The sequence below is a fragment of the Asparagus officinalis genome, chromosome 3 (genome assembly GCF_001876935.1).
Source record: "Asparagus officinalis chromosome 3, Aspof.V1, whole genome shotgun sequence".
Classification (NCBI taxonomy): Eukaryota; Viridiplantae; Streptophyta; class Magnoliopsida; order Asparagales; family Asparagaceae; genus Asparagus; species Asparagus officinalis.
Window position 1 is genome coordinate 32,379,067 of NC_033796.1, and position 24,202 is coordinate 32,403,268.

General features: G+C 34.3%; 1 protein-coding gene across 1 annotated transcript; it reads right to left on the reverse strand.

Moving 5' to 3' along the window:
- LOC109834905 (transcription factor TCP12-like) lies at positions 3–1,253 on the reverse strand (the record flags this gene model as incomplete). Its single annotated transcript, XM_020402921.1, has 2 exons — positions 696–1,253; positions 3–602 (listed from the first exon to the last, which is right to left on the reverse strand). Coding segments are annotated over exons 1-2 (612 nt in total), but the record flags the coding sequence as incomplete, so codon positions are not given.

Genomic DNA, 24,202 nt, shown 5'->3' on the forward strand with positions numbered 1-24,202 from the left:
TTTGATGGTCGACGTCCTGCTTTCTTCGCCGTTGGAGCGGTATTTTCTTGAGGACTAGCCGGAGGGTTTCCCTTACAATCGGAGACTGCAGAAATATCCTCACTTTCCAATTCCGAAGTAGACGCTTCGTTGCTCAAACTGTGTTCTTTTGGCCTAGCGATGACCTTGAGCTTCTTGATGGAGTCCTTAGCTTCCTTCATGAGCCAGTTCACGGTCTTACTTGCCTTGTCATAGCCAAGCATGTCTTGGATATTGAAGAACTGTGAAGCAACCTCAAGATTCAATCTCATCCTCCGGTCTCTCGGCCCTTGCGCTGTAACTATCTTACTATGACGATCTTTTCTTGTTGTTCGTTTGCGTCCGATTGCAACATTTGCCTTCTTATGAGGCGATCTGGCTTCCTTGATTGGTGGAGCGGTTGGAGGAGTTAATGGTGACTGAGCCTCAGCACCGAGCTGAGGAAAGACAAGGTCATGAAGGGTGCTGTCTTGGTTCAGTTCAGGAGAGAAGGGGAAGAAAGGAGAAAGGGGCCTTGATTCCATAGCAAAGTAGGGAGGGTCAGGGTTATAAGGGAACATCGTAGTTGTATATATCATGTATCCCTAAAGGAGTGAGTAGGGTTTGTAATTAAGAATAGATCGGAGTAGAATTTGCAAACAAAGGTGAAAGTATCTAATTAGGGGACGTGGGCTTACCAGCACCCACATGAAATATGAGGAGGTTGAGTGGGGAGCGGTACGCTCCTTGCAAGAGCTCACAGCTTTCGGTACTTGTTGCTGCAGCTAGATACAAGCCGCTACAAGTACTGGATTTGCCTAATTAAACAAGAAAAATTGAAATTATATACGCAAGAGAGAGAGAGAGAGAGAGAGAGAGAGAGAAGAGAGAGAGAAAGGAGAGAGAGCGGTTAGATGATGAGAAATTAAGAAGAGGCGCAGGTGGCTCTCAGGTAGTCAAGCTGAAGGCGGAGGGCTAGCTAGCTTTGAGCAAAAACGGAGGGACGACGCAACTATTTATAAATAAATCAAGAAACCTACCCCCCCGCTCTCGCTCTCCCTCACTCTGTTCCTAGTAGCTTTTAGCTTAGAGAGAGATTGGGGGTTGGGGGGAACATACAAAACGTATGGTGCGGTGTCACGTGGGTGCAGCTAAGAGGATGACAGGGAGTCACTTCTCTCACCTCTCATTTGGAGTCTCACTTGGAGTCTCATTTGCTCTCCTTGGGATTCCCTCTCCCTCCCTCCCCCTCTCTCTCTCTAGACTTTCTCTTTCTCAAACTTTACAGCCCGTTATCTTGCAGAACTGTTCGTGGGCTGAAGTGCCCATTCTCAATGTATGTATTACTGCACTGGTAGTGGACTGATCGAGACGGGACATATACCTGAGAGAAGAAAGAAGGAAAGAGATGCTGATGAGTGAATAATGATGCGTTGGGTCTGGGTTTTTTGCTTAATAATTTGTTTTCCCTTTCTAATTTATATATACACCCCCGGCTGATCAAATTTCCCCCCTTAATTAATTAATTAGGGACCACCCTCTCCTTCTCTACTTGAAGCTTGTTGATCAGTGCTCTCTCAACCACTGTCCTATAGGCTACCTACACGTGCCCCTGTCTCGCGACGCCGGGGACAATTATTTGCCCCACCCGTCCCTTTCTCTCTCCGTCCGCTGTCCCGCCAAAACACCGTCCCTGCGCCTTTCTTTGACCAAAACCTAACTAAACAAGACTTTCTTTGACCAAAACCTAACCAAACAGGACTCGAAAGACTCTTTCTCTCTTTCAGTGGCTTGATCAGTACTGAAGCAATGCAATGCGTTGTCCTTTGCTTGGCCGCCCGCATTGTGTTACATCTCTCGCTCTCATTCAAACAGTGCGCGCTCTCTTTGGCGCTGGTTTCGTACGCTTAAAAGGATCAATTAATTACGACTCGACACATCTTCAGAAGGGCAACAATTAAAACCAACAGAAAACCATCGACATTTCCCCTACTAATTATTTCCATATATACATGCCGTCATCTTCCCACAGCTTTGCCCTTATCCGCTTCGCTTGCCACTTTATGTCTTTTTTTTTTTGGGAAAAGTCGCTTTATATGTCTTTGTCCAACTTTTCTTCCGCCCATCCCCCGCTTCCGCGCGTGCACATGCAAATTTTTATTTTTTATTTTTTGCTTAAAATTTTTTTTCATGCCTAGTTCCTCCACCTTCTAATGTTGTAGGCTTACTTCGAGTGCAATTGATTGCTCGGCGTTTCCTATATAATTTGCTCAACTTAATTATTAATTATTACCCACATAAAAAAAGGAATTTATGGTTAAAATGATAAGGTACAACTCTCTAGCTGTATTTTGTTTGCAAATGAGTAGTCTTTCTCTATCGTGAGCCTATATACATATGACTAATTCGAATTTGGATCATCTCCGCTACAAAAAAGTAGTGGAGAGAACGCTACTTTTAATCTCAATCGTTGATTACTTAGTATGCGCGCGATTATGATACAATCTAAATATAACACTCACCATACCCCCGTGTATTGCATCATTTCCTAATTTACACTTAAAAGAAAAAATTACAACCGTCAACTAGATAATCAATGGTTGTGATTATGTAGTGGTCTCTCCACTACTTTTTAAAAAGTGTAAAGGATCCGAATCCGATATTAATTTCGTTTCCAAAAGGAATATTGAATTGAAAGGCCCTGATGGACCATTTTGGTGGTGAGTTGACGAGTACAAGGACTGAGCGTTTCACTTAATTCATAGTCCATCCATAGAAGCTAATTAGGGAGGTCACATGTATATAATAATAGATTTTTCTAACGGGTGTTCATGGAAACTCATAAAGGGAGAGCGAGAATTAGTGCAAATTAGGGGTGATTTGCTATTTATATCTCTCTGACCCTCTCATTTTTTTTAAAAAGTGTCCATCGCCGTCCGTTAGAAAAACAGTATAATAACAACCAAAATAAATAAATAAAAAAGCGCAAGCATGGAATATTAGCAAAACTTATGAGCGGCCAACGCTCAAGAGTCTAAGCAAAGGGTTCTGAGCCCTTGATAACTTGAAAAGTAGGCAGGCAAAAATAGGAAATTAATTTGCTTCTCATCTAAGGGCTCAAAACTGGCCGCTCGCATGACGATGTTTTTGAGAGGATTCGTATGTCAATTTCAATGGGACTAGATTCCAATTGGAAAAATGGCTGCAGTTGCCTGACAAGAGCTAATGAGCTATAGAAGGCCTACTGTTAATGGCATCTCTTGCACTGATGGGAATATGACCGTCCTTGCATTCCCCACTCCCCTAACCCTAAGTGCTTGCTTTTACATTCTTTTTCATTATTGAACCCACTTCAGGGCACCTTTCTCTTTCAATAATACTCCCCCTCCATGTTTTTATACTCTTTGTTTGTGTTGTAGCCTGAAGTAAATTGGAGAACTAGTAGAAGGGCAAGGTCATTTAACTCGTGATAATTAAGGAAATCAATGGCACTTGTGGTTTGATTTGGATTTGAATTTGAAGTAGTACTTAAAAGTGTTAATAATAATGCTTTCCTTTAGATACACTTTAATTCAAAGTAGTGAGGAATATAGGAGAAAAGGCCGAGAAAACATTTATAGTACCTGCGGTTTTAAAAGAGATAAATATAGTTTAAGTAATTTTAATGGAAAACTAATATATATATACACACTAGAAATTTGACACGTGCAAATGCATGGGATAGAAAAACATGTTATTTTTGCATATTTTTTACTAGATATGAAAATTTATTATATCTTGTTTATAATGAGAATGGGTGCTAATAGTAGATATGGAAAGAGCATGGTTCAGATGATTTTCTAAGAAAAAGTTACCTTTTTACCTTCATTTTTTTGTCAATGAAATAATTTTTATTCTGTTTCCAAATTTGTAGTTGTGTAGTACATCGTATAAACCAGTTCTCTAACTGGTATTCCTCTAACAAAGAGTTTACATTCTCTCAAGCTTCTCTTTCATATGAAGTGGAATATCCTCATTCAAGACTTTAGAAAAAATGAAGATTTTCACTGCTCGAAACACCTGATTAGGCTCCCGAGTTTTGCATTGGAATATTCTCAAGTTCCTCTCTTGCCAAATTAAGTACATTGTAACTGATAGAGTCATTCTCTTCACTTTCTTCATAAAACTCAAACCCTTCAGATTTGAGCAATACCAATTAGTAATTCGATTCCAGCTACAAGACCTCCAAGTACAGCCCAGCCATTCCATCACTTTGTTCCAAATATGAGCAGAAAACTAGCATTCAAAGAAAAGATGTTTTATAGTTTCCAATTTCTGATTAGAACATATGACAAATTGATTTGTGTCCAATATTCTCACTCGGCATAGTCTATCTTGTGTTAATAGTCTGGAGTGATTGATTAACGATAAAACAAACAAGTATTTAGGGTAATGCAATCCCCCCACCCCAAACTGTATCAGACCAAACTGTCAGAGGAGTTGTTTGAGTTAAAGCTCTGTATATAGAAGATAACTGAAATCTTCCATTTGAGTAGAAACCACCAATGATGTTTTGCAGATTGTCAACATTACCAAACTTGGTTAACACCATATCCTTTACTCTGAGCAATTGTTTCCACATCCATGAGTTATACACCCTCGGTTGAACCTGCTAGATATTTGAAGTTAGCAGATAATTCCCATGAATCCATTTAATCCAAAACAAATCTTTTTTGAGATGAATAATCCATAAGAGCTTTATTTATTTTTAATAAATGAAAAATTTTATTCATCACCAATATGTAAAGTTTTTTGTACATCAAGAATCTCAAGAACATAAATATGTAATTGAGATAACAAATCAAAACATATAGCTAAAGCTCAAGACCTAGCTATAACAAAAACTAAGAAACAGTTAACAAAACCTGCACACAAACACTGTGCATCAAATTTATCTCTTGGGCCAACTCCCAGTAGTAGCATCTTCTTCTCTTTATGGTTCCTTTACTGAATCTTAACCAGGCAATCATGATACCAATAGTATTATCTGAACCAGATTATCATGAACACAACTAGATAGTCCTGTACACATCCAGACATGTGCACAGAACACCACAGCAGAGCAAAATTATCTGCAGGGAGGGGCTTCAATGTTAGTAATAGCAAGAAATGACTACAGAAGATAGCTTCAGCCTCCTGATTCATTATACACAAGCATCAAATAAGCACAACTCTACCAAACGTGCACAATGTGGCACAGTGCATAACATGTACAAAGTAACCGACAACTAGATCCAGGAATAATATGCTGACTATAGGGATAAAATCCAGTCTTTATGTTCAGATGAGAGCTTGTTATTATTGAGGATGTTGGTTAGAATTTCCATTTTAATGCTCTTGATCAGCTGCTCAGTATTATGGTTTCTTTGATTAAAAATTCTATCATTTCTTTCTCTCCAAATACAATAAACTGCAGCTGAAAATACCCTTCTCTTGGTTTTTTGTTTAAAACCTTTTCCCTTCAACCTGCAATTGAACCAATTAACCAGCAGCTCCTATTCACATGTCCTCCAATTAAAGTTAAAACATTCCATAATCTCATTCCAGACATCCTTCGAAAACTGACATCTGAAAAATAGGTGATTACGGTCCTCTGATTCAACCCCAGAACATAAACAACATTTGTTAACCTGAATTATTCCTCTCATTTGCAGTTTATCTTGAGTAAGCAGCCTATCCTGAACAGTGAGCCATAGTATAAAAGAATGTTTTGGGTAGTTAAGCTTCTCCCAGACTGTTTCATACCAAGGTACTTGAGTTGTTACTGGACATAAGCAATGATACAGATCAGATAAATGGACTTTAGGCTCTTTGTAGCATGAATTAATCTTTAGCTTCATGTTCTCAACTCCTCCACATGATGTTATCATTTTATTCCTGACCTTAAGTAACTGTTTCCACATCCATGAGTCTCCTTTTTTCATCTCAATTATCCAGATATCTATATTTCTTAAATAGTTCTCATGAACCCATTTGATCCACAAAGCCTCTTTATTGCTATGAATGTACCAAAGGGTTCTCAAGGCTGAAGCAATACTCCAAATTTCAGCAGAAAAAATCCCTAAGCCTCCATGCTTCAACCCAAGATAGATTTTACCCCATGAAACTAGTGAAGTTTTATGAATCTGATCTGTTTTTCCCCAGAGAAAAAATCTGCATAGCTCATCTATCTTTTGAAGGACTTTCATTGGAAGAACATAGCTGGATGTCCAGTAGATTTGAATTCCTAGGATGACACTTTTAATAATATGCAGTCTTCGAGCATAAGACAGACTTCTATGTTTAAATCAGGCCTGAAGTTGGTTAGTAATCTTTGTGAAAAGAGGGCTGTAGTCTGCATATGAAAGTCTCTTGCATATCAAAGGCACCCCTAAATACCTGATTGGTAATGTGCCTTCAGGAAAACTCAATTGAGCATGAATGGATTCCTTGACTGAATTATCAACTCCCCCATAAAATATTGAACATTTGTTTGAATTAGCTTCTAATCCAGAAATGGCACTGAAGTTGGAGAAGCATTGATAGATTTTCTGAACTGAGTAAGGCCCACCTTTATAGAATAAAAGAAGGTCATCCGCAAATATCAAATGACTGATCTTAAGTTTACCACATTTAGGATGGTATTTGAAGGTTCTGTCATGTTTCAAATGATTTAGGCTTCTTGAGAGATATTCCATTCCAAGAATGAACAAGTAAGGAGACAAGGGATCACCTTACCTTAGACCCCTTTCTCCTTTAAAATACCCATGGAGAGAGCCATTAAGGGAGATAGAATATTTCGGAGAGGTTATGCAAGCCATAATCCAACCAATCATCTTATTGGGGAAGCCCAGGCCAACTAGCATCCTTTTAATAAAACCCCAGGTGATTGTATCAAAGGCCTTTCTTATATCGATTCTTGGAGATATATATTTTCTGCTATAATTCTTCATGAGCTCATGGGCAAGCATGATGTTATTTATAATTTGTCTCCCTTTAACAAATGCACATTGAGCCTTACATACAAGATATCGCATGACAGTTTGAATTCTATTTGCAATGATTTTGGAGATAAATTTGTAAAGGCAATTACAACAAGAAATAGGTCTAAAATCTGAGGGATTTTTTGGACATTGAACTTTGGGAATAAGAGAAATTGAAGTGGAATTTATTGAACCCAAGAGTTTACCAGATCTAAAAAAATCTTCAATAGCAAGAGTGACCTCTTCTCCAATTATAGGCCATGAAGCCTTATAAAAAGAAGCACTGAATTCATCAGGGCCTGGAGCTTTATTATCATGAATAGAAAAAATTACATTCCTAATTTCCTCTTTAGAAATAGGAACTGACAGACTGCTGGCTTGAGTATCATCCAGGCAGGGTTTGAATGATATTTATATCTGGATCAATAGTTGCTACTGTAGTTCCCATGTGGTTTTTGAAAAAAGAGGTCAATTCATTAACAATCCCCTCCACCTCTGTGATTCTGTCACCCAGGTTGTTATAGAGCACTGAAATCTTATTATGGTATCTATTCTTATTAATAACTGAGTGAAAGAAGGTGGTGGACCTATCACCCTTTAGACACCAATCCATTCTAGCTTTCTGAGAAAAGAAAGAAATTTCACAGGTCAAGAGCTTGTTATAAGTAGTTAGGAGTACTTTTTCTTGACTAATATAGCTGGAATTCAGAGGATCCTCTTGTAATTTTTTCTTAATTTCTTCTAAAGCAAGCTTTGCTTTATGAACCTGCATGCTTATGTTGTGGAAATGATTCTTGTTGAGGTCTTTTAGGGCTCCCTTCAGCTGCTTGAGCTTTGAGTTAACTGAAAACATTTTGTGTCACTCTATGTGATTTTGCCATACAGCAGAGACCGTAGGAAGAAACTCATCATGCTTAGTCCACATTTTGAAAATTTTAAAAGGCTTTTTCCCCCTATTTTCCTCTTCAAGGATAGATATCAAGGCTGGAGAGTGATCTGAGAAATTAGGAAGCAAGAACTCGACATAGCTTGAGTTATAAACATGGATCTAAGAGTCATTGACTAGAGCCCTATCCAATCTACTCCAAACCCTGGTAGAAGAGTCTTGCTTATTATTCCAAGTGTAGAAACAACCTGTGGTTTTTAAATGAGATAGATGGCAGTCATCAATGAAGGAGCAGAAATCAACAGTGTCTGTATCAGTGAGAGGAGCTCCTCCAAGTTTTTTTTTATCATTAGAGATCATAGAGTTAAAATCACCACATAGAAGCCAAGGATTATTCCCCATAGACTGGTGAATAAGAGATAATTCAGTCCATAACCTCTTTCTAGCCTCTGGCTGATTAAAGCCATAAATTGATGATATAGTACAATCAAATCTTCCATCTTTGGATTTGACAGTGCATGTTAAATTTTAAGGAGAGGAATATGAGATTTGAATATCTAGCATATTAGGATCCCATAATAGCAGAATTCTAGCAGTGCCAGCACAATTCACATTGGAGGTCCATTCTCAGTTTCTTGCAATTCTTTTAGTAATTCCAGATAATTTTCCTTCCTTCAGTTTAGTTTCCAGAAGGGCAATAAAAGAGAGGTGATATTGCACTAGATGTTGCTTAACTAAGTGTTGCTTAGGGGATTTATTTAGTCCCCTCACATTCCAAAATGTCAGATTCATCTAGTGGATAGCCCCCCCCATCCAATATAGAGGGATCAATATCACATTCCATATCAATCAGAGGAGTAAAAGAATGTCTTGAAGTATTCCTGCTTTGCACTTGTTTCCATGGATTTTCATAAAGAGTTGTGCCCATATATCTAATATTATTTTCAAGGACAGGTTGAACATGCACGGAAGCCTGTACAGATTTGCTCCTGCTAGAAACCTTGTTATCTAGGATTATCTCAACTTCATTTGATTGTGATGAATCCCTATCATTGATAGACTGAACATGCACAACCTGCATAGGATTAGTAGAATCATTGGTGCACTTGATAGGATCCATAATTCCTAGATTTTTTCCTAATCCAGAATAGGATTGCTCAACTTCAATTTCATTACTGATAATGCTATTTTGAACTTGAGTATTGACATTTCTATTTCCAGTCTGAGCAATATTGACTGTGTGATCAGAAATATCCTTTTTCTGTTTAGGAATCCATCTTTGAATAGTTGGGAATTTCCTACAAAATTTTGAATCATGCCCTAATTGCTTACAAAATTCACACCATGTTGGTTTAAGTTCATAAACCACTTTCTGGAAAAACTTTACTCCATCAGGCCCTTGAATCTGAATTTGATCAGGGAGAGTTGAGGGCATATTCACCTCTACTAAAACTCTAGCATAGGCCTGTTGGCCTTCTTGTTTTGATGATGATTTATAAATAATTTACATCTAATATTGTTTGTCTAGTGTTTGTGTTTTATATTTATTCTAGCCAAACAATATGTTGGAGGATGGATGGAATTGCGCTTCAACGATGATATCCAAAGGAGGTTGGCGGAATAGTAGGTGAAGCTATGTACAATTCAAGTTTAAGATCCAAGTTTAAGCTTCATCCGTAAGTGTACCAAGTCAAGCTTATTGAAAATCAAGATCTAGCTTGGATAACTTAGTTTAGGTTTTATATTATGTGTGTTAAGTACCTTAAGCTCAATATCATATACACACACGTATTTGGTTTCTACGTATATATATAGTTATATATATACATGCATGGTTTTGGGTTTTCATATTTACAAATATGAAATTACATATTTCATATTTATTATTGTGATTTGGTTTAACTACTTAGATATGAAACAAATATATTTTAATATACATACTCATATGTTTCATTTTCTATTGTATTTATAAAAATATTGTATTCTTAGTTTTTGGACTTAACAATAATCATATACATATTTTATTAAGTCTACATAATCATTGTGCAAAGTTTCAAAACATGGTTTAGCCAAAATATCAAAATTCACATGTTTACATTTTCATGTTTTGGCCTATTTTATAAAATGATGATATTTTTTATTTGGGAAAACCAGTTATTGTAACATGTTTATTATCATGTCTACAATCATTCCCCAAAGTTTTACATTTTTTGGAATTTATTTGATATTTTTAAACAGTGTTTTAAAATCAGCAAACAGTTTTTCAAAACCTGTATTTCATGTATCAGTTCACGATCGACCGCGCCTGAGTCTTTTGCATAGTGTGTAGCAGAAACTTTCGCAGTCGACCACCACGGTCGACCGTCAGCTGAAAATTTCTCGCGGTCGACCGTCGAACTCTCTGAAGTTTTCTGCTGGTTTTTTGTTGCTCGCGGTCGACCATCACCGTTGGCTGAGGATTTTTTATCATTTATTTGGGGTTTTTGCTATTGTTTCCTCTTCCTAGGCCCCCCGCCGCTCTGTCAGATCCTTTCCAACGGCTATTTCTTGTTACCGTTGGCTGAGGATTTTTTATCATTTATTTGGGGTTTTTGCTATTGTTTCCTCTTCCTATATAAATCCCCAAACCCCCTTCTATCTAAAAAACCACAAGAGTGTTTTAAACTAGTTTAAGAAAGTTTTTAACAAGGGTTTATGGTTGGTTTGAGTTTGGTTTAAAGCTGTTTTGGTTTTCACAAGTGGAGGAGATCATCTTCTTATTTAGGCTTCAATCTCCATCTCATCTTGTTATCCATTGAGAAGTTTTCTAAACTCTTATCTAGCTTTACATTTGCTTAGTTATTTGATTATTATTCTTTAAAGCTAGCTTTTATATTGAGTTTAGATTTGATTTTGATTTCACTCATTGTTTACACACACCCACTTGAGCTTATTGTATTTGCATTCATAATATATTTTTGGGTTGGTGAGAATTATAACTTTGAGTGTGAGCTTTCATTGTGTTCTCATTCATATTGGAGAACAATCACTTGTTATTTTAAGCCTAATCGTGAGAATCACTTTGTAATACACTTGTACACCGAGAGGTGTGTGTGGTGAGAGTCGGGATCGTTCCAAGAGGAGTGACGTCGGTTGACAAGCCTAGGGAGAGGTTGTAACCGAGCACTTGAGGGAGACACGGCTAGGTCCAACACTTGTGAGGGTATAGAGTGTGATTGCAAGAGTGTTGATTGTAAAGTTTTCGGTTAGCTAGAAAACCGAATGTGAGGTGTAAACGTTATTCGGGTGAACGTAGAAAACCCGGTTGTGATAGTGGATTTCTCCCCGGGAGTGGGGAGCGGAGACGTAGGACGGAAGGTCCGAACTCCGTGATCATATTGCTTGTTTGAGTTTGGCTTAGCACTTATATTTGTTCATCTTTATAGCCCTTCTCTCATTGTTTATTTCATCCACTACTTCATTTGTTTATGTTACCCTTGTGTTTGCATATCCTTACATATATCATATTGTATATCTCTTTGGTAGGATATATCATCTTGTGCTAGTTTATATATCATTGCATATAATTTTATCATATAGGATATATTCTTTTTGCTCATATTGTTTATCCTAGCTTACATATCTTATTGTATTTTATACTTGCTAGGATAACTTGTTAATTAGTTTTAATTGGTATTTAAATCGGATTAGATTAGCATAAGACCCTAATCACCTCCCCCTCTAGGGTCTAACATTTGGTATCAGAGTTTGGTGCTCTTTGATTTAAGCTCTAATCGCTTTGAGTTAAAGATCAAAGTTATCTTTTTGTGCTAATCTTGTTTTGATTGTATTTGTATCTTGCTTGCATATTTTTACAAATTATGGATATGAATGATGCATCTTGTTTAGGCTATGATTCTAGTATTGCTCGTAAATTCAATGTTTTTCCATATGCTCAATGGTGTTTTAGATTCAAGTTATTTGTTCAATCTAAAAATATCGATTTATGGGAAGTCATTGATTGTGCTTATATTGTACCCATGTTGAAGAAATCCAAGTGGAGCAAACATGATAAAAAAGATGTTTATTATGAACAAGCTTATGTTAGAATTTTTATTAAATGCATTTGATTCATTTATATCTAACAAGCTTGATTCTTTTGATAGCGCTTATACATTATGGAAATTCATAGAAGCGCATCAAGGAGACTTGAAGGCGATTCGACAAGCTTTGGAGGATCCCGCTTCAAGTTCTAAAGGAGCTTCATGCACACGAGCACTAGGCGATAGCCCTAGTGAGGTTTGCGAGTTCGAATCTATTAATGATTTACCTAATAATAAACTTGCTTGTGCTAGTGAAAAATTATTGCATACCTTTAACAAATTACAAAATAATTTTATTGATTTAAAAAGCAAGCATAAAGATTTAAAATCCGATCATGAGAAATTAGCTTCCAAATTTGATATCATTTCTCAAGAAAGTATTGCTCTTCAAGAAAACAATGATATGTTAAATTTGGAAAATAAAAATTTAAAATTGGATATTGCTAACTTGACTCATGAAAAAAATAATACCATGTTAGAAGTAGAGAACATACAAAATGATATTGCTTCCTTTATAAATGACTATTTATGTTCTACTTCTAAAAATGCATATGTGCCTAAAAATAAAGATTTGAATCTTATGAATAATCACATTTCATCTTTAGATTCAACTTTGAAAATATGCTTTGATAATCATAAGAGGCTTATGGATATGTGTGCCAAAGATTCAACTTCAGTGCTGGCAATTGAAATACCAGCCTTAAGAAGACAGATCTCTAGATTTGCTAAATTTGCCCATGCTTTTTTAACAAAATTTTCCATGGCCTTGTATTTAACATTCAAACCTAGAACTTGACCAACTAGTGAAAATTTCCACATAGACGCTCCTTCATTCCATTCCAATTCATCAAACATCACCATATCATCAACATTGGATGGAAAATAGTTCAGATCCAAGCCATTACCTGGTTTTCTGTTATCTTTAAAGAAACTCACCCAACTTTTATTATAATTTCCCTTTTGAATCATTTCAGGCCCAGATTCCTCCTTATTCAAGTTAATAACAGGATTCGAATTTTCCTGAATTTCAGATGAAATCAATGTAACATTTGAATTCAGAGGAATGTTAGAATTCGCGGAATTTCCAGATTTCAATTCAGAATTCAAGGGAATAGAACTAGAGATTCTTGGATCTGAAATTAAAGGTAAAGGAGTTTCAAGTTCAAGATCATCAGCCCAAGATCTTCTTCCAGATCCACTAGATTCACCAAGAGAAAGAGGAGATTTGCTAAGGCTCCGAACCTGAACATCTTCCCTCTGATCCTGTGGAGTGGTTGAATCCAGAATCTCCTTCATGAGCTTCTTCTTCTTCTCACCTCGAGGACCAGTTGATCCCATAATGTTAGAGCTCAGAACTTCATGATCCTCAGCAATACTGGTATCAAATTGATCAGCAGGAGGAAGGAAGCTCGAATTTGAAGCTCAAAGACCTATGCTGAAGATCTTTTTCTCACTACTTTTCCTCTTTCTTGCCATTAGAATCACAACAAAGGTGCAAATTAGCAGAGTCAAGATCGCCCCCTAAATTGCGCTATAACCGCTCAACAGTTTCCTAAAATTTTTTGTTCCATAAGAGCTTTATTGCAGCTGTATAATTCCAGGCTTTTGCTGAAAATAAACCCAGACCCCCTTGCTTCTTTTCCAGGCAGACAACATCCTATGAAACTAAATGAATCTTCTAACCCTAAAGGAAAGCTGAGCACAAACTGTCAATCTTCTCTAGCACTTTGATTGGCAAAATATAGTTACTTGTCCAAAAAATTGGACCTCCAGAATAACTGATTTGATCAATTGAAGCCTTACAGCATATGACAGTTTCTTCTTTTGTTGCCAGTTTTGGAATTGGTCAGAGATTTTGCTAATCAGAGGAGAGCAATCTAAATAAGAGAGCCTGTTTAAAATTAATGGCATACCTAAATAGCGCACTGGTAAGACACCCTCTGAAAAATTCAAAAATGTGCATACTTGGGACTTTAAGTTATCATCAATGCCACTCAAGTATATAGAACACTTGTTGGGATTAGTCTCCAGTCCAGAAACCTAACTGAACTCATTCATACATAAATGCAACCTAGTTATTGAGTCCATGTCAGCTCTACTAAATAGAAGCAAATCATCTGTAAAGATCAGATATGTTATCCCCATTCTGGAACATTTAGGATGAAATTTATACAAATTATCATTTTGAGCATGTTCAGCTTCCTTGATAAGTACTTCATTCCAATCACAAACATGTAAGGGGATACGGGATCACCTTGCCTTAAACCCCTTGCTCCTAGAAAGTATCCATGTAGAGATCCATTAAGAGATAGGGAGTACTTAGGGGTGGTAATACACTCCATTATCCATATTATCATTTTATTAGGAAAGCCCAATCCAACTAGCATAGATTTAAGAAAATCTCAACTTATGGTGTCAAAGGCTTTTCTCAAATCAATATTAAGAATGGCTCTTGGTGATATATGCCTTCTACCGTAATGTTTGATTAATTCATGAGCTAACAAAATATTAGTTGAAATAAGCCTTCCTTTGACAAAAGCACTTTGTGCATCACTGATCAAGTAACCCATGACTTTTTGGATTCTGCTTGCAATAATCTTTGTAATAATTTTGTAAACACAATTGCAACATGACATCGGTCTAAAGTCATCAGTTGAATTAGGATTGAAGATTTTAGGCATCAAAGTCATAGATGTAGTGTTGAACTTACCAAGTAGCTTTCCTGAGCAGAAAAATTCTTCAATCGCTTGAAACAAATCTTCATCGATGATATTCCAAGCAACCTTAAAGAAAGAAGCATTGTATCCATCTAGACCTAGAGCTTTACCATCAAATATTGAAAAATTTCTTGCCTAATCTCCTCTCTTGTTTTAGTGAAGACTCAGTGCATCACTATGCCTAGATGAGACGATATAGCCTTTTTACCTTCCTTATTTGACCTTCATGTCCTTCCATACTAACTTTCTTTACATCTTAATGCAAATAGCAGCATAGATATATGTAAAGGTTCTTATTTAGCTTTTTTTTAATTTATATATAATTGATCTTTTAGAACATCATACTTTCTATTTGTATTTTTTATAAATTGATAAAATATAATAAATATAGAGGTTTCAATCTTATTTTCATGATTAATGATAGAAATTATAATCTAAATAGATACAGAGAACATAGCAAAAATAAATTAAATTAAAAGATATCTCTAGCCATTGTTGTCTAGATAGATCTGTAACTAAGAAAATTAGATCGAAACTAGAGATAATCAAAAAGCCTTAATCAGATGGAGGAACTATAGTTGTATTTATAGGTTAGGTTAGGACCCTTCTATTATAACTAGAACTCTTAAAAGATAAGACTTCTTACAATAGTATTCATCCATTAAGAAAACTATCTAGATATGATCTTATCTAAATCCACTACAACTCCTTATAGGATAACAATTTAAATACCATAATGAATTAAGATAATTTGTATCGAGTGGCCAAAACTTTACTCGAGTACAATATTCTCCCAGTTGGTCCACATAATACAAATACCTCATAATTAACATAGAAGTATGGTCATAATCAAAATTCATACCATTTAGTAGAGGATAACTCCCACTCAAATAAAGAATCTAATGTATGAATTATAGCGGTCAATCCCTTAGTAATAACGAGCTCTTCCTTCCATGTATCGCAATGCATAAATTTATTAAGTGAGCAAGTTTATGAGCAAACTTTATGAATGACTTCCTACAAGTCACTCGGGTCTTACTTTAACTATCCTAACATATATAATTTAAATATAAAAACTTTATTTGTGCACAATCAAACTTTATTCTCCAAGAATATTTAGAACATGTCAAAAAACAACTAGAGGGAAAAATAAACACATAACGAGCTAAAACAATCTCATATACTCCAAATGACTTAAGAACTGTTTTGTCGATAATCCTTTAGTCATTGGATCTGTAATCATAAGCTCGTTATTAATGTGTTGAATGGACACAACACTTTGTTTCACATTCTCTCGAACATTAAGATACTTTATGTCGATATGGTTGCTTCGTCTTTCACTTTGATTATTTTTGGAGAAGAAAATAGCTGCTGAATTATCATAATAGATCATCATAGGCCACACAATAGAATCGACAACTTTGGGACCTGAGATAAAGTTCCTCAACCTTAATGCATGTGTAGTGGCTTCATAACATGCAATTAACTCTACCTCTATGGTAAATGAAGCAACAATTATTTGCTTAGTACTTCTCCAAGATATAGCACCTCCAGCGAGAAGAAAGACATATTCCAAATTATATTTTCTTGAATCTGCACCGCCTGTAAAGTCTTAACTGAATAACCGACCACCTCCAAATGATCAACATGACCGTAAGTCAATATGTAGTCATTGGTTCCCTTCAGATATCTCATGACTCTTTTAACAGCCCTCCAATGCTTCATATCAGGATTACTCTAATACCGACCCAATAATCCTACTGCAAATCTGATGTCAGATTGAGTGCAGACCTGTGCATATATCAAGCTACCCACGACAGATGCATAAGGTATGCTCTTCATGTGTGCCTTTTCTAGTTTATTTTGTGGACAATGATCTTGACTAAGTTTATCCCCTTTGATGATAGGTGCTGACACGGACACACAATGTTTCATTCTAAATCTGACTAATACCTTTTCAATATAGGCCCTATGAGATAGTCCTAAAGTTTTTTTAGACCTATCTTTGTGAAATTCTACGCCAATGACATAAGAAGCTTCACCTAAAATCCATTATTTTAAAGTTTTTAGAGAGAAATTGTTTTGTCTCATGTAACAAACTTAAATCACTGCTTATAAGTAGAATATCATCCACATATAAGACTAAAAATATAACATTGCTCCCACTGACCTTAAGGTAAATACATTGATCAATAATGTTCGCAAAAATCCATATGAGGAAACAACATCATGAAACTTTTTTATACCATTGACATGAGGCTTGTTTTAGTCTCTACACAGATCTCTTTAACTTGCAAACTAAGTGATTATTTTTCTCATCACAAAATCCTTCTAGTTGCCTCATGTATACTTCTTCTTTCAGATCCCCATTCAAAAAAGATGTTTTCACATCCATTTGATGTAACTCCATATCAAAATGAGCTACTAGAGCCATGATAACCCTAAATGAATCCTTCTTAGAATTTGGAGAAAATGTTCTATGATAATCAATTCCTTCCTTTTGAGTGAAACCTTTAGCTATAAGTCTAGCATTATATCGTTCGATATTACTAGAAGCGTCTCTTTTGGTCTTGTAGACCCATGACAGCCTATAGCCATAATATCTTTTGGTAATTCAACAAGATCCTAGACTTGATTTTTAGTCATAGATTCCATCCCTTCTTTTGTGGCATCATACCAAAGAGTAGATTGATCTCCATTCACGGCTTGTGAAAACGTATGAGGATCATCTTTTGGTCTAATATCAACATTATGTTGGCCTCATGTTTATGAGCTTACTCCTTAATCATGTTTTGATAATTACAAATAATTCCTAATGTTATTTGTCTAGTGTTTGTGTTTGTTATTAGGTATTCTAGATAAACAACGAAGTTGGAGGTTGAATAGATTGCACCATAACGATCATATCAAATGGAGGTTGGTGGAATATCGATATGAAGAAATATAATTCAAGCTAAAGATTCAAGTTCAAGCTTCATCCGTAAGTTTACCAAGAAGATCTCAATGAAGATCTATCAAACTTGGGTAATTTAGTTTTAGGGTCATATTATGTGTGTTGATACTTTAAGCTCAATCACATACATACGTACAAGTTTTGGTTTATTATATATATACACACACACACACACACACACACACACACACACACACACACACACACACACACACACACACACACACACACACACACACACACACACACACACCGCGCGCGTGTTTTGGTTTTATAGTTTTAAGTTTAAATATGAAACAAATGAATATAATTGAAAAATACATATTTATTTCTTGTATATATGCTTATATATGATTTCATCAATATCAAGTTTATTTAGTTCAATGAAATCATGTTTATTGTTTTGAATGTTTGCAAAACATGCATTTTTGTGAAAATATTGAGTTATTGATTTATGGACTTAATAATCATTATATACATCTTTTATTAAGTCTATATAATTATTTTATAAAGTTTCAAAACATTGTTTATATAAAATATCAAAAATAAGTATTATTCATTTTCATGTTTTGGACTATTTTAAAAAATAATGAGTTTTCACTATTGTGAAGTGTAATTCCAAAAATACTTTTTGTAACATGTTTATTATCATGGAATTTATTTGCTTTTTTTAAAAGCACTTCAAAAATTAGATTTACTATTTTAATCAGGCTGATAACTTGTTATCAGTCAAGTGATAGAGTTTATTAGTCGACTGATAAACTCGCCTAGAATTATCAAAAATTTCTATTTTTATGACTGATGAACTATCAGTCAACTGATGAGGTCTTCAGTCGACCGATGAGATGTGAACTATCTGTAATGGTCAGCTCATCAGTCGACTGATACTGTTTAACAGTCGACTAACGGCCCCTAACAGCTAGTTTTTTCAGCTTTGTCTTGTTTTAGGTTTTTGGTCTTTTTGCTTTGTTTTTCTTGTGTTTTGGGGTCTCTATAAATACCCCTCATACCTCAGACCTAAAACAAAAAAAGAGAATGTTTAAAAAAGTTTAAGAGAGTTTTACAAAGGTTTTTAAGTTTGTTTAAGCGTGTTTAAAAAAGCTTTTAAGCATTTTCAAGTTTCGGTTTGTGAAAAAATTTTCACAAAGCTTGAGGAGATCATTCTTTAGTGTTTGGGCATTCAACTCATCTCTCTCTCCCTCTCTTGTCATCATAGAGAAGTTTTTTTAAACTCAATTTCTAGCTTTATATTTATATTGTTTTACTGATTATCATCTCTATAAGCAAGATTTTCATAATTGAGTTTAGTTTATTTTGATTATACTCTTTGTTCACACACAACCTATTGAGCTTATTGTATTTGCATACATAGTATAATTTAGGGTTATGAGTTTGTGACTTAGAGTGTGAGCTTTCATTGTGTCCTTATCCATAGTAGAGAATAAACATTTGTATTTGTGAGTCTTCATTGTGAGTACGCTTTGTAATATATTTATACACCAAGAGGAGTGTGTGGTGAGAGACGGGGTCACCCTAAGAGGAGTGAGGTTGGTAGTAAAACCTAGGGAGATGCTATAAATCCGAGCACTTGAAGGAGACACGGGCTAGACACCAACACTTAGAGGGTGTAGAATGTGATTGCAAGAGTATTGATTGTAAAGTTTTTAGTGAGCTAGAAAACAGAGTATGGGGAGTAAACGTTTTTGGGTGATCGTTAAAAACCCGGTGTGATAGTGGATTTCTCCCCGGGAGTGGGGAGCGAAGATGTAGGACGGAAGGTCCGAACTCCGTGATTATTTACTTATGTTTGAGTTTGTCATTGGCGTATTTTCTTTTGTGTTTATCTTATATCGTCATTGTCTATTACTCTTTTTGTATATTTCCCTATCACATTTGTAGTTTGTTTATTTTACCCTTATTTATATTGCTTATCCTTGCATATAATTGTTGCATATCTCATTTGCTAGGTGATAATCACATTTTTATTACAATTTTATACCCTTATTATCTATTTTACATGAATAAATATACCACTAATTCACATTTTTATTACAATTTTATACCCTTATTATCTATTTTACATGAATAAATATACCACTAATAATTGTTTTTATCTTTAATTGAATAAATATACCACTAATAATTGTTTTTATCTTTAATTGCAGGTTAATCAAGAATAAAACCCAAGATCTCTTCTCTCAATAAAAACTCATAAATTAAATGAAGAACACAAGCAAGAGCCAAAAAGCCCAAGCCCAGAATCAAGCGGAGTAGCTTGTAGAAGCTGGAGAAAATAAAAAAAATAAAAAAAATGTATTCAAGATGGTTGGCCGCAAAGAAACGACGATATCTCCAAATCCGGAAGGCAGAATTTAACATATAATATATGAAAATTACCTATCTCGACGAGACAAAGCCAACCGTGAAGTCAAAGTTTTTATTGGAGTATCGATGCTAGCATCGATGAGTGCATCGATGCCTGCATCGATGTCACACATTCTGTTATGCATCAAAGGCTGAAAATGGATTATTTTGGATAGATTTTGATCCAATGACTTACATTCACTAATGTTTACTATAAATAAAGATAGAGAGTAAGGGGTTAAGCGTGTGAAAATTTTTGTAACTCCATTTGGAGAGGAGGGCCACTCTTAATTGAGAAGGTCTTTTAAATTTGTAACTTTTGTTATAGTTAATAAAATAATTTTTTCACCACTTTAAATATTTCTTCTCTTTATTGGATGATGAATATGGAGATGAAGAACTATTTGGAGGTTTAAATTTTTTTTATTTTTCTCTTTTATTTCTTTTAGTAATTTTTTTATTATTGCTTATTAGTTAGATTTATATTCATGCTTGTAGTGTAGATTTTTTTTCTTGTCTGATTATTTTATTTTTGCACTTTAATTAATAGAGTAGATTTATTTCTTGTTTATAGTTTAGATTTTTATTTTTTTATTTTTGTAATTAGTTATTTTTCTTCTTGTTTTTATTTCTTAAGATGTGCAACTAATTCTTGTAGGAATCTTAGAATTACATGAAATTAGATTTATTTCCTTTATATTGTATGGATTATTCTCTTATGCTTAAAATAATCATGTATAGGATAATCAACTAGAGAACTAATTGGTAGAAGAAGAATTTGATAATCTATGCTTATCTTGAGTGGTTTGATAGGTTATGCTTATGAATTCTAGAATCATTATCTATTTGTTGTTCTTGTCATGAATATTAATTTTGCTTAGGTGATAATTTGATAGGTTATACTTCCTTAAATGGTTTGATAGTCTATGCTTAATAAATCTAAAGTAAAATATTATAAAAAGAGAATAGTTCATATTTTGTAGTTGAAATTAGCTAGTGAGTTCAATTCTAGATTTCTCATATCTTTAATTGAACCCTCCATATTTTGTTTTCTTAATTTTTCTCTTTCTTGCTTTTTATTTTAGTCTTTGATTCTTTTTTCTCTCCTCTAAAATTTAATTTATTGTCACTTGTATATATTCAAAACAATCATTCCTCATATCTCTCCACAACCATAATTTTCATCACTCCTAATTGTTACGCACACAACATAAGAACCGATTCTAATTTTCTTCTATAAACACCTTCCTCATGGGATCGAAAACTTTTTATACTATAACTTAATCAATTGTGCACTTACAATTTTTGGTATATGTTTATGCCGCATCACTAGGGTAAGTTGTTAATAAGTTTTTAATTAGTATTAATATCAAATTAGATTAGCATAAACCTTATTCACGCCCCCCCCCCCCTCTAGGGTTCTTTCCTAGTGGCATTAGGGTCTAACAATTAGTATCAGAGCTTGGTGCTCTTTGATTTAATGTTTAATCGCCTTGAGTTAAAGATCTAAATTATCGTTTTATGCTAATATAGTTTTGAGATACATTTTCATCTTGCTTCCATATTTTTATAATTATGGATATGAATGGTGCACCTAGTTAAAGTTATGATATTAATATTTCTCTATCTTTCAATATGATATTAATGTTGCTCCATCTTTCAATGTTTTCCCTTATACACAATGGTGTTTTAGATTTAAAGTATTTGTTAGATCTAAAAATATTAAATTGTGGGAAGTCATTGATCATATTTATGTTGCGCCCTCCTTGGAAAAATCCAAGTGGAGCAATCATGATAGAAAGATGTTTACTATGAACAAGTTAGTGTTAGAATTTATGTTTAATGCTTTTGAATCGTCTATTTCTAACAAATTTGCTTATTTTGATAGTGATTATAAACTATGGAAATTTATAGAATCACATCAAGGAAGCTTGGAGGAGATCTGACGTGTGTTGGCGGATTCTACTTCAAGTGAGGTTGGAGCATCATCATCATGCACACGACCGCTAGGCGATAGCCCAAGTGTGTAAGCGATTCGGAATCCGATAGTGATATAACCATTAATGAACTCGCTTGTGCATATGATAGGTTAATGCATGCCTACACTAAGTTGTATAATAATTTCATTAATTTAAAAAGCAAGCATATTGCATTAAAATCCGATCATGAGGAGCTAGTGTCCGAGTTTGATGTCGTTACAAAAGAAAATACTATGCTTAAAGAAAACAATGACTTGTTAAATTTGAAAAATAAAAAATTAACCCCATCCATTTCTAGCTTATCTCATGCTAAGAATAGTGCTATATTAGAAGTAGAGAATATTAGAAATGAGTTTAATTTTTTTAGAAATGATCATATATGTTCTACTTCTAATGTTAATGCATATGTGCCTAATGATGAGTTGAATGATATTAAAAATCATATTACCTCTTTAGATTCAACTCTTAATTCATGCATTGTTAATCATAAGAAACTTATGGATATGTGTGCCAAATCTAATGCAAAATCATCCACACATTATGCACACATATATAGCAAAGTTTACAAGTGCTCCATTTGTGCTTGTAAAGGCTATTTATCTAAATTTTGCTATGATGCACACAAATATAAGAATGCTAAAGCTTATTGTGCATCTCATCAAGTTTCTTCATCACTTACACATGTACATGCACACACTCATAAAGTTCATCATAAGCATGCTCATGTATTTAAATGTGATTTTTGTGGACATTTTGGCCATTTGGTAAAATTTTTCTATGATTTGAAAAAGACTTCACCTTTGCCAAATGATTTTATTAAGTCACAAAAGTTTAAATGTGATGTTTGTTGTCGTTTCTGTCATTTGACCAAATTTTGTTTTAATTTAAAGAAAGTTTCACATTTGTAAAATAATTTTAAAAAACCATCTATGTTTACAAATGTTTCTAATGTTTCCCATACACACTAATATGGTCCATAAAAATAAATGGTTCACTTTCATTGCACATATTACAATCGGAATGGTCATTTATAAGATTATTATTATGACCGGTTAAGTGCACTAAATGCGTCCAAATGGGTTCATAACCCTAGGATTTTGAGCTTAAATGATAGGGGTCATGTCCCTAAATTTTTTGGCACCAATAGTGTTTGGGTATCAAAATCATTTTGATTTTTTAAACCAAGATTTTAAATATTTTTATTTTTTATTTCTTGGTTTTGAAAATTTGCTTTTATGACTAAAATTTTGATTTATGGTTTCATTTGAGTTATTTGTTTTCATTTGAATTTTTTTTTACGATTCTCATGTTTCCTATTCATTTGTTTTCATAAATCTATTTTCATATAATTTTTTTGTGTTTTGATACACACTCTTCTATAATGATATATCCATATGTGTTCTCATTGTATTTTTGTATGTGAATTTTACTTAAGCATGTTTTCATCTTGTTTGCTCACATGTATGCCTTGGTCCTTATTGCATATTTTCATTAAGGCTTTTTGATAGGAGGACCTATTCCCTATTATTTGTTTCTATACTCACCATGCTTATAGGTAGGGGGAGCTTACGCTCTCTTATCCTTTATTGTTTTCCCCTTTTTGATATTGTCAAAGAGGGAGAAATATTATGAGTATACATTTCCTTGATTTTATGCATGATGATTATAATTTATATAATCATTTTATATTATATATATCTCTTTGTGTAAATTGTTTGTCATCATCAAAAATAGGAAGATTGTTAGCATCATGTTTATGAGTCTACTCCCTAATCTTGTTTTGATGATTACAAAAAATTCCTAATGTTGTTTGTCTAGTATTTGTGTATGTTATTAGGTATTCTAGACAAACAACAAAATTAGAGGTTAGATGGATTGTGCTATAACGGTTACATCAAATGAAGGTTGAAGGAATATCGGTATGAAGCAATACAATTCAAGTTAAAGATTCAAGTTTAAGCTTCATCTGTAAGTTTACTAAGAAGAGCTCAATGAAGATCTATCAAGCTTGGGTAATTTAGTTTTAGGGTCATATTATGTGTGTTGATACTTTAAGCTCAATCACATACACACATACAAGTTTTGGTTTATTACACACACACACACACACACACACACACACACACACATACACAGGTTTTGGTTTAATAGTTTTTAAGTTTAAATATGAAATAAATGAATATAATTAGAAAATACATATTTGTTTCATGTTTATATGCTTAT